At 39.3% G+C, this 21,108-nt stretch overlaps 2 protein-coding genes across 4 annotated transcripts; both read right to left on the bottom strand.

Annotated features, from left to right (window-relative positions):
• Positions 1-4,481: 4,481 nt before the first annotated feature.
• Positions 4,482-10,200, bottom strand: LOC125011335 (complement factor H-like). Of its 3 annotated transcripts, none has more exons than XM_047590494.1 (9): positions 10,029-10,200; positions 9,749-9,934; positions 8,962-9,141; positions 8,696-8,884; positions 7,884-7,937; positions 7,732-7,770; positions 5,246-5,374; positions 5,002-5,166; positions 4,482-4,773 (listed from the first exon to the last, which is right to left on the bottom strand). In XM_047590494.1, exons 1-9 carry the CDS (start codon positions 10,081-10,083, stop codon positions 4,709-4,711), a joined length of 1,062 nt encoding a protein of 353 aa, XP_047446450.1. In that variant the 5' UTR covers positions 10,084-10,200; the 3' UTR covers positions 4,482-4,708. The 3 variants fall into 3 exon arrangements, with proteins under 3 accessions (XP_047446450.1, XP_047446449.1, XP_047446451.1); XM_047590495.1 differs by lacking the exons at positions 4,482-4,773; positions 5,002-5,166; positions 5,246-5,374 and adding exons at positions 5,800-6,003; positions 6,129-6,154; positions 7,359-7,523 and having other exon boundaries at positions 7,603-7,770; positions 10,029-10,199; XM_047590493.1 differs by lacking the exon at positions 4,482-4,773 and having other exon boundaries at positions 4,797-5,166.
• Positions 10,201-14,292: 4,092 nt separating this feature from the next.
• Positions 14,293-20,590, bottom strand: LOC125011338 (complement factor H-like). The gene is made up of 7 exons (XM_047590498.1): positions 20,422-20,590; positions 20,135-20,326; positions 18,642-18,821; positions 18,376-18,564; positions 15,296-15,457; positions 14,725-14,747; positions 14,293-14,585 (listed from the first exon to the last, which is right to left on the bottom strand). Exons 1-7 carry the CDS (start codon positions 20,477-20,479, stop codon positions 14,574-14,576), a joined length of 816 nt encoding a protein of 271 aa, XP_047446454.1. The 5' UTR covers positions 20,480-20,590; the 3' UTR covers positions 14,293-14,573.
• Between the last annotated feature and the right edge of the window lie 518 nt (positions 20,591-21,108).

Below are 21,108 nucleotides of genomic sequence, written 5' to 3' on the forward strand. Positions count from 1 at the left end.
TCATCACTTTCTAAGGCGGTCCTTGAGCCGGGTTTTGTCAGCCTGTTTTAACTGTGTTATAAATTGGGCTGACACACACTGCTGGTCCAGTATGTAATCACTGGACTATTGCTGCTATGTGAACGTACATGCTATTCCTACACCGATATACATGTCCGTGCGTGTAGGCATATTTATTACTGCACACAATGTACACAACCATGTGTGACCTGTAAACAGTAAAAATGAATATGTGCAGAATTCAGTGTAAACTGTGCAGTGGCTGTGGGAAGGACAGTTGAAAAGACAATGGTGCAAATAAACGATACATCTGCAAGGGAATCATACAGTTTGTTCTGAAATGCAAGGAGCACTCATATAATATAATATAATATAATATAATATAATATAATATAATAGAATAGAATAGAATAGAATAGAATAGAATAGAATAGAATAGAATAGAATAGAATTTATAGAGGGTATGCACGTGATGTCACAGCGGGCAGATGTCTGCATGGTTACGGCCACTGAGTAGCAGCATTAGTTTGAATCATAGACTTTAATAGCGTCTAAATTGGAAAATTAGATGCTACTGTAACAACAGTACCAACAGTAAATGGATCACTGCATTACGAAGAAACAACTGGAATCCAGGCACTGAAACCTGGTGTTGTGGTTCACATTTAGTATCAGGTAATATTAATTTATGCTGCATTTTTTGAAGAAGTCATACCTTAAGTCACTTCTCAAGTTACGTTCTGGCTGGTTGTTGGCTTCACCTTCTGGGGTTACAGCGGCTGTGTCTCCCTGTTGTTATTGGTTACATTAGCATGAAGCTTAGTGGCAGTTATCCGTCGTTTGGGGAGAAACCGTCTGTGCTCCAGGGTTCCAGTGCGGCGTGCTGGGCTCAACTCTAAAAAGCATTGCTGTAAATAACAAATACATTGAAATGCAAAAAGACTGAATGGCCAGAGGACGTTCAGCTGGCATGTGTTGGGACGTAGGTTTTACTATCTGCCGAAATTCTTTTTATTCTGATCTGTTTGTACTGCCATACAACTGCTAAGGTAGATTTCTATACCAGGGCTCCAGACTAAGTTTTTTTTTTTTTTACTAGGCGCACAGTGGGCCCTAACTTAAAATATAGGGGTGCAAACAGAAAATTTAGGGGCACACTGTAAATCGATTTGCAAAGTTAATATTCACATTTCTTCTAATTTTTTAATGTATTATATGATAAATACTTTGACAGTAAATGCAGAAGCGACAATGTTTTAAATTCATGTTTTATTGTGCAACCGTTTTGACATAACCTAAATACAGGAGACAATAATTGTCGTTTATGTTTAGGTTGTGTCAAAAGCAGCCTCTTGTCTTCTAAATGCAACTGGGAGTGAAGTTGCACTTTCATCACACAGGTTACACAGGCACATGTTACGTTTCAGACTGGCATTGTGTTTGACCAATGTGTCGTGTTTTAATTGTGTAGTGCCGGTATTATCAGCAAATTTCACGTTCTCCGAATGTTCTGGGTTTCGAGAGCAGAATTTGCAGTTCACTGAATTCGTCTCTCTGAAATACCACAGCCAGGGGAACTCGCACAGCCACTCCTTGCGAAAACAGAATTTCCTACCTGTTTTTGCTGCGACTGTTTCCTCACGATCTGAGTCGGATTTATTATCAGGAACTATCTCATCTGTCACTCTGGATTTGCTGGGGAGAAAGTAATACCCCTTTCACATAGAAAATCACAGTTTGACCCGGCATTTTCAGATCCGGGTCAACTTGCCTTTGGTGCGCTTTCACATCGCCAGAAGTCCCAGGTCGGACCTCCTGCTGTGAGAGCTGCATGCCTGTTTTTTTTTTAAGGCAAATTAATTGACTCATGTGAACTTATGTCCCTCTAATACATTATCACGTACATTGCAGGTAAACAGTTGGCAGCATGGGTGTATTTTTTAACGCTTTCAGTTTGTTGATCTTGTTGTTGTCTTGCACAGTGCTGCCGAATCTCCTCTTCTCTTCGGGTGCAGAGCAACTAACAATTATTATATATTGCTATATAAGCTGTATATAAATACAGTCGCACATGCATTCCCCGATTGGTCTAGTTTCCCAAACATGATGCACACTAACACATTGGCGGTCTCCTTCTTTTGGAGTTAATGGCGGTTGGCAAACCAGCCCACTTAGTGTATTACCATCAGCTACTGGGCTGAAGTGTGGAGCAGAAGTTTGTCAGCAACAACAAAAAAAAAAATTTAATAATAATTTTTTAAAATCAGCATATTTACGCGCATGTGTGTGTGTGTGTGTGTGTACATAAACCCTATAGGCTGCTATTATTATGTATGTTTTAAGTCTGACTATAAAATTAGTAATGTAGGCTATAATAATTTCCTTGGTTGATTATTTGCATATAAGCCTACAATTTCCCCAGATACTGTTTAGTGTACACATCCAATAACATTTTCATTGTTGATGCCACGTTTATTCTCCTGACATTTCAGTAGCTGCTCTAGCCTCAATCTGTCCCTGCTGCTACTGGGTCACGTCTCTCTCGCCATCATCACCCTCTCCCTCTTTTTCCTCCTCTCCCTCCTTCTCCTCCTCCGCTACCTCTCCGACAACCACCACCACCTGTGCACTCACCGCCGGGTCCGGGACTGCTGCACTCAACAACTGCCGAGCTTGTGGTAGCAGCAAACATGTCACTTATTTTTGCACATTTTGCTGCGTTTTGCAATTAATAACTATATATAGTCCTGGGCCGGCCCAAAGATGTGCATTGCCAGATGGCTAGTCCATACAATAGAATAAAATACTGAGGCAGTAATGTCAATCTTTAAATCTGGCTCTAGATCCTTCCTGCTATCGCCAAAGTGACTGAAAAAAGGATAGCTGTCAATATTTACTAATTTTAACTTCTCACTTGAAGCCATGCAGCGGTTTGAATTGTACCTTTATGGCAGGAAACAATGTGTCTGTGTTGATGCAATTATGGTATAATCTCCTTACCGTAACTGCCCAGTCGAGTACCCCAGGGTTCAATTTTAGGACCACTGCTGTTTTCATTATATATAAACGATCTGCCAGATGTGTGGCGTACTGCCCATGCCCAGATGCATGCAGACGATGAGGTCATTGTTTCACATGACAGGAATCTCACTGAGGCTTCCTTGATCCTGACGTCTGTGTTGACTAGGATTCAAGAATGGCTCCTTAATTCATGTCTGCTTTTAAACACCAAAAAGGCAGCGTGAAGTAGAAGCAGCAACTTCAAATGTGTTTTTAGGGGTTGAGGAACATGAACTAGTGACACAATTTAAGTACCTCAGAGTCAGAGGACTGTCCCTCACGTTTAAATTACATATAAAGAAGGTCTCTAACACCATCAATTTTAATCTGCAAAATGCAAAATGTGACTGCTTCACAAACTGGTGTGACGAAGCTTTTTAACAGGCATGTGTTATATACAAATTCCTACATGGGCTATGCGCGCCACCTCTGTCAGAATTCATAAAAAGAAAGCCTGACAGGGGCTTTGGGATAAGGGCTGCTACCAGAGGGGTTTGTGTAGTGTAGTTTAGACGATCAACCTTTGCTCAGAATGTACTGTTAGTTCAGGGAAGTTTAAACAAACTACTTGTCAGGATGAAAGAATGTCCGGCTTTTGGTTCTTTTTAAAGTTTTTACAGTGGATCCAGCTCAAACAAACCTGTGAGCATTCTCAGTGTTAATCTGAAGATGATCTCACCTGCAGCCTTAGGTGGGCCAACACAGTCATCACATGGGATGTAAAGGCCACTGGGCAGTAATCACTGAGGTCAGATGGATACGACTTCTTGGAACAAGACAGGAGGTCTTTTTTACGCTTTCATTTTTATTTCTTTTGTATTTGGCTCACGTCCTACTACCGGCCTTCATTTACTGTATATGTCTTATACTTGTCTCCTTGTCTATTGATCCTGTGGATTAATGGGGCTGAAGGGACATGGTGATGTGTCAGGTGTTCATGTTACCCAGTGGACAGGCGTTAATGTCTTCATCAGATCATTTGTCCAGTTCCTTGGTTTACTAAAGACATTTCCATCAGCATGTTACTGCTGATTATATATTGTTGGCATGCTAGCAAAAGTTCAGTCATTGTCCGTTCATAATAACTGATCATCGTCAGCGGCAATTTCTTACAAACGTAATGCACATCTTAACGCAGTAATTGAGGTTAAATATTTGTTGCATTTTTGGATGACTGAGATAGTGATGCTCAAGCTTTGTTTCATAGCCAGTTAAATCTAAAATGCACTGATGAGTGTGAGCCCTTTGACAGACTGGTGGCTGTATGAGATGTAGCATGTGACCCAGAACAGGACACAAGTATAATGGACACATGGATAGTTTGCTTTCTGATACAATCTGAGCAGAAAAACTCTGACACTGACAATTCTAGTGTTCAACTGAAGACTTTATTCAGATCCACACATTTATAAGCAGTTTTAATTTTGCAGCTTTGAACACAGTTTTCTCCCACATTGTATAGGTAGACGCACATTTGAACGCTGGCATTTTTTTTTTTTTTCAGGTGGGGATCAAATCCAGAGGCATCAGTCTCTTCTCTTCGACATACACCCTAATGTCAGAACACAAAGTGTTACGAATAACAGGTGACCACAGTTAAATTAAAAAAACTAGTAAGATTAACATGAATATAAAGCAGTGATCCGCTTCATCCGTATCTTTCCCAAATGAGACCAGGAACACTCACCAAATGCAACTGAAGTCGGTTACAACCTGCACACATCCAAATGGAAGAATTTATTAAGTTGACATAGAGATTTCAGGTTTGTTTGAGTTTCAGTGGATCATTAATCATCAGTAATATTTTTTATTATTGTATTTTAAATTTGACATTAACTGCGCAGTATTATGTATGGGGAGGTTCACATTCATTGTCATGGCATGTCCATCTCTTTCTCTTTCTGGTGAATGACATTGTAATGAGCTCAAGGTGATACTCACATTCGGTTGACTCCACTCTTCCATTTTTGCAGCTGAACTTGGGAAAGTTTTCAAAATTCCACACATCTGTACAAGTCAATTTCATTGACTCACCATCCCTTAATATTTTAATTCCAGCAGGTTTTAAGTCAGGATACCTAGTGGTGTCAACACGACAGGAGGTATCTGCATAAAATGAACAGACATTAACACTTTTCTTTGACAGATTTTTGGAATAAAAGTTGAGTATTGTATTTGCTGTTACCTTTGCAAATGGGTACGTCTGACCACATGCTGTTTCTGTAACACACCACTATAGCTGGACCCACTAGTTTGTAAAAATCATTACAGGTGTATTTCAAAGAAAGTGGACTATTTTCTGTTGGGATGCCATTTATATGGCATTAATATGGAGGAAACATCACAGTGTACACAATGTTAAAATTAGTTTTTGCCAGATTTTCTTTCTAGAGGTAGGACCCTATCTTCCACATGTTGGATAACAAGGTTATCCAAATGCCAAATGGACAAAGTATCTAAAACTATTTTTGACTACAATCATTGTAGAACATATTTGCTATATGGTATTTCTTTAGATTGTTGGTACGGTTATAGTCTAAGGGTAGCTAAATGAGTCTCTGTTACCAAGGTGTCAGTTTTCCTTTCATTTTTCACAAATGCCTTTTTAGGTGAGCTTTGCCTCCCTAGCACCTTACGCCTTAAGAGTTAAAATTATACAAAATGTAATGAAATAACACTCTGTTAACTGAACTTTAAGGCAGATATAGGGGAGCAGGAAAGAAAAACACAAACACAAAACCCAGCAAAAGGTGGATTTTAATTCTGCACACATACAGTTTGCTCCCACGTTGTGTAGATATTCACAAATCAGAGTGAAAAGTAAACACGGTGTGTGGAAGTGCAATCATGACATGGTCGTCTCCTAAAAGCTTTCACACTAGCTTTTGTTTTTAGTCGGTGAGCTGATCCAAAGGCAGCCGTCTCTTCACCTCAACATGCACCCTGAAACAGAGCAGTGAACAATAATGGACTACAAAACATACAAACAAAGTAAAATAAAGAAAATAACACAAAGAAATTATGCTTTATTTATATCACTTGCAAATGAAACCAGGAGGAACACTTACCACTCGAAACTGGAGCTGGTTACAACCTGCACAAACAGAGCAACAATGGAGCACAATCAAAATCACTGCACGTAACACTGAAGCTTATAGAGCATGGCGTTGTGCATACATGTGGAAATGCATTAAATCAGTCAGTGGGTGCGTTTATATGGTCTTGACTAACCCGATCAGATGGTGTTTTTGAAGTAGCCTGTTTTCATGTTTGCCCATGTTAATATCTACGTAGGAACTGCTGTAAGTTTGAAATATCAACAGCCTGTTATACTTAAATACAGGACATTATTGTGCATTTTAGTTAGTGAGGTGAAATTTAACAGTGTTTACAGTACTGACAGCTCAAAGGAAAGAAAAGTAGTAGTAGTTGAGACTGTGTTGTGGGAAATCAAAACTTGTGTTTGAGTACACACGTGTTCAAGTGGTGTTTTATTCATCCATCTCTGTGGCAGTTTCCCCCTCTACTGGTAACACATTAGTTCATCTTGTGAACTAATGTACTGGTTTTGCTTTGCTTGCTAGCATAACACGATTGCTTTACCTGGATTGCTGCCTGACTGAGTAATACTTACTGGACTTGGATTTACATTTACACAAACAGATTTCATATTAGAGTCAGTGCATTCAGCCAACTAGCCAAACTAGCCCACTTGAAAATACAGATCTGCACAGTTGCTATTGGTGCACTTTGATACAAGGATGCATGCTGTCGCTACTTTTCTAAAGTTGGAAAGTCATATTTGAATACTAATAATATTTTCTCTACACTTGTTTCAGTGGTAAGCTAGGCTTGACACAAAAGCGCATTGTTGGATTTCTGAAGTGTATTTCTTTATTAAACTAAAGTCATAAGGCTCTAATTTGTTCATTTAAGGATCATTTAAAAAGACACATGGTCACCATGAAGTTTGTATTATTTGTCTTTATAGACTGTATTAAATTGTGATATTTTTATAGCCTGACGGCCATTGAATAACTTCTGTTGAATAACTTACAATGTATCAAAACTTGTCTAAATCTAAATATATGTACTGCACGGACACTAAATGCTACTTGTATTTAGCAGCAGCAGAACAGTAAAATCTTGCAAATATACCTCAGATATGTCCCTGTGTGAAAACAGGGGGAGCGTCAAAGACCTATTCATGGTCCTAGTAATCAGACCATAGTATCTTGTGATCCTACTCTTACTCTCGATAGTAAATGAGATTGTAATGAGCTCAAGGTGATACTCACATGCGGTTGACGCCACTCTTCCATTTTTGCAGCTGAACTTGGAAAAGTTTTCAAAATTCCACACATCTGTACAAGCCAATTCCATTGATTCACCATCCCTTAATATTTTAATTCCAGCAGGTTTTAATTCAGGATATCTACTGGTGTCAACACGACAGGAGGTATCTGCATAAAATTAACAGACATTAACACTTTTCTTTGACAGATTTTTGGAATAAAAGTTGAGTATTGTATTTGCTGTTACCTTTGCAAATGGGTACGTCTGACCACATGCCGTTTCTGTAACACACCACTATAGGTGGACCCACTAGTTTGTAAAAATCATTACAGGTGTATCTCAAATAAAGTGGGCTATTTTCTGTTCTGATGCCATTTTCAACTAGGGGAAATCGTCCACATTTGTCAACTGAAATTGAAAAAAACAACAGCATTTTGATGAGCATGGAATAATTCAGAAAGGATGAAAAGAGCCTTGGCCCTTATTTTCTGGCACATGTAGAAGGAGAACCTAATTAACATATTCACTTGACTGAAAAGTTCCACTGTCGCCCTCATTTGACCCAGTGCTGGAAGAAGGTCCTGTAAGATAAAAGCAGGCACATCAGCTAGTTTTCATCTATTATTATCTTATTTATATCTTATTAAACTAAATATCTTATTTTTATTGATTTCTTACAGAATACCTGAACATTCTCAGCACCTGGTTGAGATGATAAGTTTACCTCAGCTAAAGGCTATCCACCATTAACACTGAAATTTGAATTTCCTTGTATTTCCTCCATCTATAGTAAATCCATCCATTCCTGATTAATGATGGCAGCATGAGGGATTTTAGCGGGCCCACTCCATGTACTGATAACTTTTGTGTTTTTGGTTGCACTGTTGTCTGTAAAAGACTAAACATGCATCAGCTCAGTCACTTGGCCCCAAAATAATGCTAACATCCGGCTGTATTTTACCATGTTCACCGTCTTAATCTAGTATGTTAGCATTTTGACGGAAGCTGACTAATGATAAGAGGTTACACATTAATGTCCATCCAGCAGTTCAGTCTGGACCAAAGTGATGCACTAATATTGCCATCCTCAGAGCCACAAGAAGAAACAAAGAGGGACTACAGCATACTTATACATTTACATTCACCTGGCCGTAAATGCACGGGTATATAAATACACACATATATATATATATATATATATATATATATATATATATATATATATATATATATATAATAAAATTTTCTTTCAAGTGTTGTGAGATCCACTGTTAATATAAACATACTGAAGAGCTTATGGACAGTTTGAAAAAAGTAAATTTGTCTGTCGTCCACTTACTACACGGTCTGCTTTCAGTCCAGTTTCCATACAGACAATAGATTTTCTTCTCGTCTGTCCCTTCTGTTGTAAATCCATCTTCACATTCATACAACAGTTCTGAACCTTCAGCAAACACCTCTTGGGATTTCATATCGATGATGACTGCATGAGGCATCTTAGGAGGCTCACTGCATGATTCGGTACTTCCTGTAAATAAGAAAATAAACTGTGAAGAGGAACAAGAAGAGTTGCTCTAACTGGAGCAACACCTCCACCACACTTACTCTCACAGACCGGTAGAGAGGGCCATGCTCCATTCTGACATACAGCTGTGGCGTGTCTGTCTTTGTGTTCGTATCCTTCCAGACATTTTATCCTTATTTTATCTCCCTCCTCATACCAGCCCTTTGAATTTACATCGTATATTGCGTTGGGAATAGTTGGTGGAAGGCAGGATGTTTCATCTGAGGAAGAAGAGAGAGGACACCACAGACTCTGTCTATGTATCAATCAAGTCAGCATTCCTGGAACTAGTAACCATTACATGAATTCAACATACTACTATTACTGGCTTCATGACATGTGTTCTGTGTTTACTGGAATTATTGGGTGCCAACAAAGGTTGGACAATTGCTTGCTCATAGTTAAGCTGTTATTACATTATTACATTTATCATATAGATTCTCTTGCGACGTAAATGACATCCAGTGCATTTCTCTATTTATTCACTTTCATTTTAATCAAATATAGTATTGCTCAGGTAGGAAGAACTAAAACACAAGGTGCATATTTTTACATGAGGCTCACTGCATGAATTGACGAATGGGAAAATAAGTTATGATTAGAAACAGGAGAAGATGCTCAGCAAAAAAATGAAGTGAATCATCGAACAGACCGGCACAGAGCAGCCATGCTTCATTCTTAGATGCAGATATATTGACAGAAGATGATAAGAAGTGATAAGGGGAAGCACATTAATGCCCATCCAGCAGTTCAGTCTGGACCAAAGTGACACACTAACAGTAGCGTCCTCTGAGCCACAAGAAGAAACAAAGAGGGACTATAGCTTACCTATACATTGTGGTTCATGAGACCATTGGCCATTCTGACATGTGCTCATTGTCCACCAGCCCGGCACAGCTAGTTTACGTCCTTCATTGCAGGTGTAGCTTAGCTTCGTTCCATCAGCATAAGTCTCCTGCTTCGGGGCAAAGAAACCACCATCCAGTGTAGGAGCGCTACACGAGGTAGTCTGAGCTGAAACACAACAGCAAGCAAAGTTACTCTACAGCAGCTGCCTTTGTTTATAACTGTTTAAAAGGTTTTATGTGAAATCATTGGATGTTTTTACCATGCAGCACTCCAGGAAACCAAACTAGGAGAAGTCCAAGGAATCTGACGCACATTTTGATCTAAGAAATCATCCAATAATACAGCAGAGCTGAGAGTCTAGTCCAGATCAGAACCAGCGAGTTATTGTTGAGGGCCTTCACCTAACACTGGGTATTTGTGCAGTAAATGCTCAGATCAGACCACCCAGAGTAAACAAAATGATTACATGGGTGAAGGGGGCTGGTACACACACCTGCCATTCAGTTATAGAAAACTTCTTTCTCTGGTGGGATGTTTGTTGATGATTTGAAAAGAGAAAATACACATTTTTACCTTATTCTCCACAAGCTTGTCTCTCCTTCAAAACTCAGTTAAACAAAAGTTATTCTTATCACCATGACGGACATTTTTGTGATGATCCACATTCAGATCTTTGATCATACATTATTTTAATGATGTTTCTTACAAATATAATTTTGCTTTACGTCACAGATCCTTTCTGTGTTCACTTCAATATATTCATTTATTTTAAGTCGCATTATACACAGGGTAGAACCAGGACATTTGTGATTATCTTAAAAAAAAAAAACACTCCAAGTGCAAAAATCTATTTGATTGTTTAGAGTCCCGATTTCAAAATGGTTTCCTGGACTCCAAAGGTCAGTTGTGTGTTTGTCCCGTTTCAGTGATCCATCCAGTCAGGCAGGGACTAACTGATTTGGTCAAGAACAACACATAAATGGCCAGAAACTCCAGACCAGGAGTAAAAGCTTTTAGAGACAAATGGTCAAGAACATATTAAAATTAAAAAAATAATTAGTTGCTATTTTCCTAAAGTTTATAGGCTATAATAACAATTTCAGGAATTCTTTTTCAAAATATCATTTATTACAAAGTTATAACAATGTAACAGGAGCTCAATGCGAAAGTCAAAGTTCCCTCTTACTGCATAGCTGCAGAACAATCACAAGTATGAGTATCACCATCAAATGTATGACTTGAACCCCCATTTTTCTGGTTTGCTGGGCAAATACTGTCACACACTTTACTGCCTTCCCCGCGACCCTAGTGCAGGATTAAGCGGTATGTATGGAAGATGAGATGACACTTTTTTGCGTTTGTATTTAAGCATCATCTCATCAATTGCTTCCATTATCTGAATCAGACGCCACCACTCTCTTTCTTGTAGGCCTATGGTAGAGAATACTGAGGGAAATTCCCTATAAACATACTTACACTGGTGAATTAATTAATAATACACATTTAAGAGTTAAATGAAGTGTTATAAATATTTATCACCCTTATATAAGTGATTATCTGTAGAGTTTAGAACTTAAGTATATCTGAGAGCGACTATCCCTGTCTTCATACCTCTCTCTGGACAACGTATCCCCCAGGATACACAGGCATTTAATGCCTATTTATTAACGTTCTGCAAATGTAATTCAAAATTTTTCAACATGTGTCTTTGTCCACATAGGCTGCCATTTTGAGACTTGACATTAATGTATCGATATAGTATTGAATGCTGGCATGAAGTCACATAACCTGGCAACTTGACCCATCCCTCCTGAACCCTTATATACTGTTCATGTACAGTATGTTAGTATGGTCCCTTGTAGCAAGTATTTCCACAAAATGTTCACTACAAACCTATTCAGAATGTTTAAATAGCTTCTTTCACTTATAAAATGAATGATTAAACCCCCATAAATGTTTCAAAGAGCAGGGAAAGTGTATTTTTTAAGTTTTACATCACTTGTTTTTGGTGAAAACTATCTATTACACAGTATAATGTCATGTAATATATGCAAGAAGTAAAAAATATAAAAACTATAATGATTTGAATATATTTTATTGACCCTGAAAATTAAATGAACATTCTGGAACTTCACTGTCCTCACTGCTATATCACAAGATAAAGTACTTATCCTGAACTAGTCTCTGCATTCAAAGCAGAGGAGGGACACTTTCTGTGTGTGGATCTTGCACATATAAATGGGTCTTCTTGTCTCAGCAATCCAGAGACTGGAAGCAGCCTCACCTCGGGATCTGTACACTTCAGCCAGTATTGGAAGCCCCATGTAGGCATGTTAACTCGGTGACCCGTGAGCGACTGGATGATGTTCAAGAAAAGTTTAGGCAATGATCAGGTTTCCTGGTTTTCTTTCTTTTTATTAATCAGTACCCAGCAATAACAGAAACAGCTAAGGTTGACATGTCTCTTGTGGTCAGACCTGTAACACAGACAGATGTTAACTGGCGCTTTAAGTACTGTGCAACTGGATTAATCACCGGACTCTTCCACTTTACAGGTAAACTTAAACATTTATCATATGGCTAACTAACCATAGACAATCTTCAATGTACCCTGCACACATAATATTTACAATACTAAATTTGGCTGCTGTCGTCATCCCTAATACACCTCTAAAATATAAATACAATAAATAGAAATAAACACCATGATTTGAAATCCCCCCACTTCTTATCCTGTCGCTTGGTCTCTCCCGGAACCTTTATGAAGGTGCTGTACCGCCGGGGGAAGCCTTTGGACACCGCGAACCAGACCCCGGACTTGACAGGTAAGTGCTAAACACAAAGAATGTTATTTATCACAATAGCACTGATAATATTGCACACACATATTCCCAAACACTTCTGCACTGCTTACGGTGTACTTTTCCAATAATGTGCACAACTTCGGCCGAGCTTAACTTTTCCTCTCCTCTCGCAGGCGGAGCCGAGTGCGCACTCCTGCACTTGCCCGACGGCACGCAATCAGCCGTGGTCACGAGGTTCCCTAAAAGCTCATAAATATTCAATAAATATTAATATATAAAATTAAGTTAAAAAAGTAAAAACTTGTGCAACTTGCGATTATTACCATCACTTGAGCAAAGTTGTGCAAATAAATGCCGTTACCACTTGTGCAATATAAACAGGTAACGAAATGTGCTTCGTTACAAGGCATGTAGGTCAATTACATCCATGGTCTTCCTTTCCTGGGCATAATGATTACGCCCCTCCAGGTTTGTCATTTCAATGGTGATTTTTTTTTTTTTTTTTTCAATGACTGGAGGAAGGAAGAGCTGAAATGTTGACAAAATGTAATTTGCATGGGAGATGGCCAGTCTTGTGGGTCCTGGAGTCATTCAAATCACATTTTCTGCTGCCATCCTGCCTGTAGAATCACACCCATCTTGGAAGAGTAGATCCAAGGCCTGTTGGACAACTTTTGCTGCCATGATGTCCATCACTAAAGTGAAAGCCCATACCTACCTTTATAATGTTGTGACCCCCACCACCTCCCTCCCAACCCAAGATTCCCAGATTCTAATTTGTTACTTTCTACGTTATCTTAGTACGTGCAGTAGCTTGCAGATGCACATCTTGTGTCTGTTTGAAAGCACCGTCTGACCTCTGGATGACTTCTGTTCCAATATATGATCACTCCCATGTTTGTTGGTATTTCAATATTTTGGGATTCTCCCGCCCCCACCAAGACCAGCAGGTGTCTGTGTCTGCAGGAACCTGGGCAAATATTTCAGGAACACAGACAGTTCTCGTGACTGTGGTGAGGTCCCCTTCTCTTAAACTCTGGGACCTCTCTCACATATAAAATGCACACAAACATGAAGTGCATTCTCAGTTTGAAGATTCCATAAAACCACAATTTTCCTCTATTTGACCCACACTGGTAGAACTAAAATCCATCTGAATAGATACGGGTCAAATCATCCTCAGTGTGCAAAATTGTGTAGCACCTATATAAAAGTATAAATTTACAAAATATTTTTATTTGTATGTATTTTGGGTCACTTCAGGAAAAGTCATCAAATTTCAGGCTAAAAGAAGGATGTTTAGGGTATTTTTACTGTTGTCAAAAGTCAAAAAGGGTTAAATTTGACCCGAGCAGCTTGTAAGGCTTAAGAGATTCTTATGACATGAAGTGCATATACTTGATGTCTCTCCCCCTACAGCCTGCCAAATGTCTGTATCCCTGAGGACACAGAAACAATTTAAGAGTTTTAAGACGGCGTTTTAAACTATATTCTTGCTTCAGTCCACTTCCCCTGTTCTGAGAGGGGTTTTACAGTTACAGTACATCATCAGTCACTTAGAACTGAAGAAGTTCGACGAGTGGTGGATCGCCTTCAAGAAACTGCAAGTCCAGTTTGTTTTGGTCTTGGCTTGGCCTGGATGACGGAGAAGCCTCAATACACGAGTTTTCATGGGTACATCAGTCACAGTCGATCACACAACAGTTATGACAGCATCCGTGAAGCATGAGGTTTTTATTTATTTAGTTTGGACACCGTCATGAATCAGCGACACAAACTCTCCATGTGTCTGCACACTGCATAGTGTCTCGAGCATGTCAATATATATCTGAATGCATCCATGCTCAAAGACGCCTAGGTCAAATAGTGAACGGTAGGCTTCGTTTGTGTAAGCAAATGACTGATCGTAGTAGCAGGACTCTAGGAGCTGCAGTGCTACACATTCAAGCCAACGGTCAGTCATCTGCTCCAGCTGATCCAGGTTCCTCTGCTCTGCTTTACTAGCACTGATCCTGATTAAAATGCAGACAATAAATGATGATGATGATTGATGTAAAACATCTGGGTATAATAAGTGTCATCAACAATTACAATTAACCATCCTAATAATAACGTAATTCTTTAAAAAGTGCATCCAAACATATTTCTTACCGAAGGTCTCTGTATGTGACAACCTGAAAATATAAAATAAAAATATTTAGTTGTGTTAGTCATAAGACTGGTGTTATTTAGATAATCTTTCTGGTATGTCAACGAATTCCATGAGGACACTAGGTGTGGAACAAGTCATTGGAGCATTGGTGTTGTATTATGTATGTGTTGTGTATTCTTGAATGTTGTGAGTCTAGTGGAACAGCGACAAGTGGTGGCAGGTGGACAGGTGTAAATGCTCTAATACGCTCTAGCTGTCGCTACGCTCCAAGCCAGTCACATGCACACTGTGTCGGTGCAGCTTACATATAAATGTGAGCACACAGCTGCTGAACTCTTTTAACACCTACTCTACTGTAGATGTGTTAGTAGGACCTTTTTGTGGTTGTTGTTTTAATGGGATTTGTTGACAAAATAAGATGAAGTGATATAAAAATTCAACTTTAAATCTCCAAGTTTTAGTATTCTGCTGAAAATGATCTTACACTGAACAATTGATCTTCATATACATTAACAAATGAAAGGACTGAAAAGTTAAAACGCCCATTTATGAACTCATTTATATACTTACACTGTGTGTAAGTGGCTTGTCTATTAGCGCACTTGATGATGCTTCTGTAATCTGGGTAACGACATGGAAACTCCTTTGACTCTCCTTCCTTCAAACGTATAACTTGACTTCTGTCAAATATGTCATATGGAGAAGTATCGAATGAACAGGTATAATCTGGCCCTAGGAGGAGAAACACACATTAGGTGAACATAACCATTAAGGACAAAAGTACATACAGCACAGTACCATTACATCGTATTTGGCATTTGCCAAAAGTCTCCACACGTGTACTAAGTTTAATGTTTTTTGTTCACGGTGGAACAACAATAGGTGGGGTGGCCGTGGCTCAGTAGGTAGAGCGGGTTGTCCACAAATGGTTCGATCCCTGGAATGTGCCACATTTTAACAAGCTGCAGCTTTTTTATGTACTGCAAATTGATGTGCTCTGAAAGGTCTAGAGTTGTCCTTGAGCAAGACAGTGAACCCCCAATTGCTCCCATTGCGTGACACCACCATAATGAGGAAATCAAAGCTATAAAATCTCAAACATCTTTTGGCCACTTTTGCGACTCTCTCCATTAGCTCTGTATGTGCGCTGCATCAGATGACCTATCCTCCACAATTAGCTGATTTAAATGCCACTGGGATAGTTTGGGATGGGCTGGACCGCGGAGTGAGGTAAAAGCAGGCAATAAGTGCTCAGAAAACATTTGGCTGAGTGTGACTTGAGTTGAGTTCAGTTTTCTGAGCATTTATTTGGCCATGAATCAGTGAAACAAACTCTCCATGTGTCCGCACAGCCACATAGTGTCTCAAGTAATATCAATCAATATATAACTGCAGGCTATATTAATAATATATCAATATATGACAGCAGGCTTCGTTTATGTAACCAAATGACTGATCATGGTAGCAGGATTCTAGCAAAGGCGTGCAAAGCCTTCTCCAGTACATCTCAAAGATCCTCAGTGGCTTGTAGAGTCGACACTAGGCATGGTGGGTGCATCAGTTCATCTGTCTCTCTCCTTACCCTGATTCCCCATCACTCTGGAACAGGGTAAATCTGTACTCATCAGATCACATGAGCTTCTTCCATTACTCCAGAGTCTGATCTTTATGCTCCCTAGCAAACTGAAGCATTTTTCCCCAGTGAGCTACTCATCTGCTTCTCACTATCGTCATTCAGAGTTGAGATAAGACAATAAAAAAAACGTTTTCAGTCAAATATTATGTTGGCATGAAAACACATTGTCAGAAACATTCATTAATTTCTATGACATTCTTCAATATTAGAACACCCATGGAGAACAGGAGGAGACTAGCGCATCCATGTGAACAGTCTGGATGCAAAATAACTCTTAGTGTCTTGTGGCATTGGAATGTACCTAAAAGCTGGTTTTATGGCCTCAGAACCTGCACGTCTGAAACAAATTCTTATGAAGTGTTCGGAGAGGTTCTCCTCTTGGATCAGAGAAGAGGTCAGATGTTCTCCTACATGCCAAATGTTTAAGTGATCACCGCAAGACTGGACTGGCCATCTGGCATACCGGGCAATGCCCGGTGGGCTGATGCACATCTTTGGGCCGGCCCAGGACCGTCATAATTAAAAAAAAAAAAAAAAAAGTATATAGTTTATCGTATATAGTTTAAGTACATAGTTTTTAATCGACCACAACGGTATCTGAAACACAAAATGTGGCCCATTGGTTGATTGTCTTGAAAGACATTGGGCTAGTCCAATGACATCTCTCTGCTCTCGTTGGCCCGCCCCTCCCCTCCATCCTGATCATTTGTCCTGACCGGAGGTGGAGGGAGTGTGGTGGCTGTAGTCCAGATGGACAGAAAAAAACAAAAACAGAAGGGGGGAGCACAAAAAGCTGAGGGAAAAAATACTGAAAGATGACGCAGCAAAATGTGCTAAAATAAGTGACATGTTTGCTGCTACCACAAGCTCGGCGTTTATTGCCGGGTCGAGTGCAGCAGTCCCGGACCCGTGGTGGCGAGTGCACAGGTGGTGGTGGTTGTCGGAGAGGTAGCGGAGGAGGAGAAGGAGGGAGAGGATGATGATGACGAGAGATGCAAATGATCAACCTAGGAGTTATTATAGGCTACTTTACTAATTTTATTTAGTCAGACTTAAAACATATATAATAATGGCAGCCTATAGGGTTTATGTACACACACACACAAACACACACACACACAGCACCAAGGTCCATGCAGCCTTTTGTCTCTCAGCATAGGTAAGTTAAAATAAAATAAAATATTATCTCTTTGTTCAACTAAAGATTAACTGACCCTGCTCCTCTTTCTTTCCTTTGTCTGCCTGTCTCTGGATCTCTCCCTCTCTCTCTTTCTTACTTTAGGCCTAATTGTCTTATTTGTGTAAACTGTATGTTTAATTAAACACTAAAAAGGCACCTCCAGCAGTGTTTCTTTGACAACCACTTTCACTTCAAGATGGGAATTGTGGCGCTGTGGCCATCTCCCCCAAGAAGAAAGTCTCTGTGAGTAGTGAAAGAGCGTATCAATTTTTTTAACATGGTTACTCTCTTCCATGTAGGCTACTGCACTTTATTTTAATTTTTGAAACTTCGCAATGTCCACATACATCCTCTGGTTACACATATCGTGTAAATCACCATCTGCTTCTTCTTCTTCATGGTTTCTCTGCTTGATGCATGCCAATGATTTGACCCTTCTCAGAAGACTAACATCTTTTCCACAATCATGGGATGCGTCTTTTGACATGGTTGTTAAAGAAATTATGTGGTTTATCCTCCACCTGCTCCCCTCACTGCAGAAGTGAAGGTGAAGGATTTTCTGCCTCGAAATGCACTTTTACATTCATACCTTTGAATCTGCAGCAAACACCTCCTTGTATTCCTGACTTATACTGACTGCATGAGGGATTTTAGGAGGCTCACTGGAAGATATCTAAACATTTTCCACAGCATGTTTTCCTTCTCATCCATTCATGTAGAGACTGGGATTTACTGTCAAGACTTTCAAGTGTTGTGAGATCCACTGTTATTATAAACATACTGAAGAGCTTATGGACAATTTGCAAAAAGTAAATTTGTCTGTCGTCCACTTACTACACGGTCTGCTTTCAGTCCAGTTTCCATACAGACAATAGATTTTCTTCTCTTCTTCCCCTTCTGTTGTAAATCCATCTTCACATTCATACAACAGATGTGAACCTTCAGCAAACACCTCTTGGAATTTCATATTGATGATGACTGCATGAGGCATCTTAGGAGGCTCACTGCATGATTCGATACTTCCTGTAAATAAGAAAATAAACCGTGAAGGGGAACAAGAAAAGTTGCTCTAACTGGAGCAACACCTCCACCAGACTTACTCTCACAGACCGGTAGAGAGGGCCATGCTCCATTCTGACATACAGCTGTGGCGTGTCTGTCTTTGTGTTCGTATCCTTCCAGACATTTTATCCTTATTTTATCTCGCTCCTCATACCAGCCCTCTGGATTTACATCGTATACTGCGTTGGGAGTAGTTGGTGGAAGGCAGGATGTTTCATCTGAGGAAGAAGAGAGAGGACACCACAGACTGGCAACATTATCATACTATTCATGGCAAGTAAGGGAAAACCTTCTGAAGCGCAAACATTGACAGTCTTTAAACTGTGTTGTAGGGTTGTGAACGATAAACCGATGCGACTGGATATTCGGTTCAACAAGTGAGAGATACGGCTGCATCAGTAGCAGCCTCCTCAATGATGAATCGGTTATAGAGTCATGGATCAGGTATCGCGTGACTTTGAATCGGGCCACGTCTCTAAAACAACGTGAGAGCTGAAGCTGCCCCCGAAACGCCGTAGCTGCCTAGCTAGTATTAGAATGAGTGATAAACAAGGGACGACACGGAAAATGGAGGAGGTGGAGAACGAAAGCGTCAGCCTGACCAAAGGTGATAATGCATCACGGAAACAAAAATCCAAGGTGTGGACCGTTTTGGGGTTTTATAAGAAGGAAGGGAAGCTCGACATAAGCCATGCTATTTGTAAACTGTGCAGAGCATACTTCTACCTCTGGAGTTCACATCCAACGATTCAGCCAGACATTTTTTTGGTCCATGTCTAAAAATAAATACATTGACATGTGATTTTGTTGTTCTGTTTTTTTTTTTTTGTTTGTTTGTTTTGTGCCAGTGCCAGTCTTTTACATATTTGAAAAGAAACTATTGCACTGTCACTTTCATAGACTTGGCTTCTTTATTATATAAAATATGTACAACAAATATTAACCATAGAATCAAATCGTATGGTTCTTACACTGTATGGAATTGATTCGTATCGTATCGGTCTGTAGTCAAAGAATATCGTTTTTAAATCGAATCACAACCTGTGTATCTAGATGCATATCGAATCGTTTATCACAGAGAGATGTGCAACCCTACTGTCTTGTAGTTATTTGTATCAATATCTCAGATCACATAGAAAAGCATGGATTCCTGGGACTAGTAACCATTAAATGACTCTAACATAACATGTCACAGTGTCATGACATGTCATAGTGTATTACCAACCACTGGTTATTAATTGTCAATATTTGGAGTAATTTATACTATAAATATTTACTTTAAAACAAAACATTGTACAATTTGTTCTGTGTTTACTGGAATTATTTGGGTGTTAACAAAGTTCTGACAATTACTTGCTCATAGTTAAGCTGTTATTATTCTCCTGTTACACAGAAAGACATGGATGACATTAGTATACTGCAGAACAGAGAAGATTGTACTTATAAAAAAAACAAAAAAAAAAGCAGATTAAAAGTTCAATTCAAAACCAAACCAAAGAACGAACCAGAAGAGATATTACTGAAGACTTACTTATACACTGTGGATCATGAGACCATTTTCCATTTTCACAGGTGCTTGTTGCCCACCAGCCCTCCACAGCTGGTTTAAGTCCATTACCACAGGAATACAAGAGCTTTGAGTCATGAGGATACGATTCTTGGTCAGGGACAAAATATCCACCATTCAGGATGGGAGCACTACAAGGCTCCGGTGCAATTTGTGCTGAAGCAGTGACAATAAGGACAGTCCAATGTTGTCTTTTAATGTTTTTTAAGACAAATGAAAACATTTCTGGTTACAGAATTTAATGTTCTCACCTTGCTGCAACCCTGGAAACCAAAACAGAAGCGCAAATCCAAGATATCTGACAGACATGTTGTCAGGAATTCAAATAATCCAAAGCAGAGTGAAGAACGCCTCACAGTCTGTTCATATATGCTGAGGGCAAATCCCCTAAAAGTTAAGAGAGGTGGAGTAAACAATGTTTGTAACTGTGACTCTGGGTTCATATGTTTGCTTTGACCAATTGGAAAAACATGCAGGGGCAGTTCTAGAGAAACTTTACATCAAAATAAAGTATGTATGGGTCCCCATGTAAAAATACAGTTCTCCATCTAAATGAAAATAGAATGAATTTAAAAAGAAGGATAATCATTAACCATGTCTAGTGCTCTCTTTTTTTACACCACGATAAATCATTTAATTAGTAGTATTTATTTATTTTTTAATCTGGACTGTCAGAAACTTTTCTTGAATTTTATTTCAGTCTACATAACCCCCAGAGATTGGGTATTCATGGAACTACAGTTACATTTGTATAACTTCTTCCATTTCTCCTAGTACCAGTAAATCTGCTCGAGGTAAAACAGCTTGCCACCAATGCACCAGTGTGCGAATGTTACCACAAATTTAAAACTGATGTACACTGCAAAATTTACCTGCTGCTGCCTAACTGAATCACACATTATAGCCAGCTACGGGTTGAATTTAACACATGTTCATTT

Source organism: Mugil cephalus, chromosome 7 (genome assembly GCF_022458985.1).
Source record: "Mugil cephalus isolate CIBA_MC_2020 chromosome 7, CIBA_Mcephalus_1.1, whole genome shotgun sequence".
Taxonomy (NCBI): domain Eukaryota; kingdom Metazoa; phylum Chordata; class Actinopteri; order Mugiliformes; family Mugilidae; genus Mugil; species Mugil cephalus.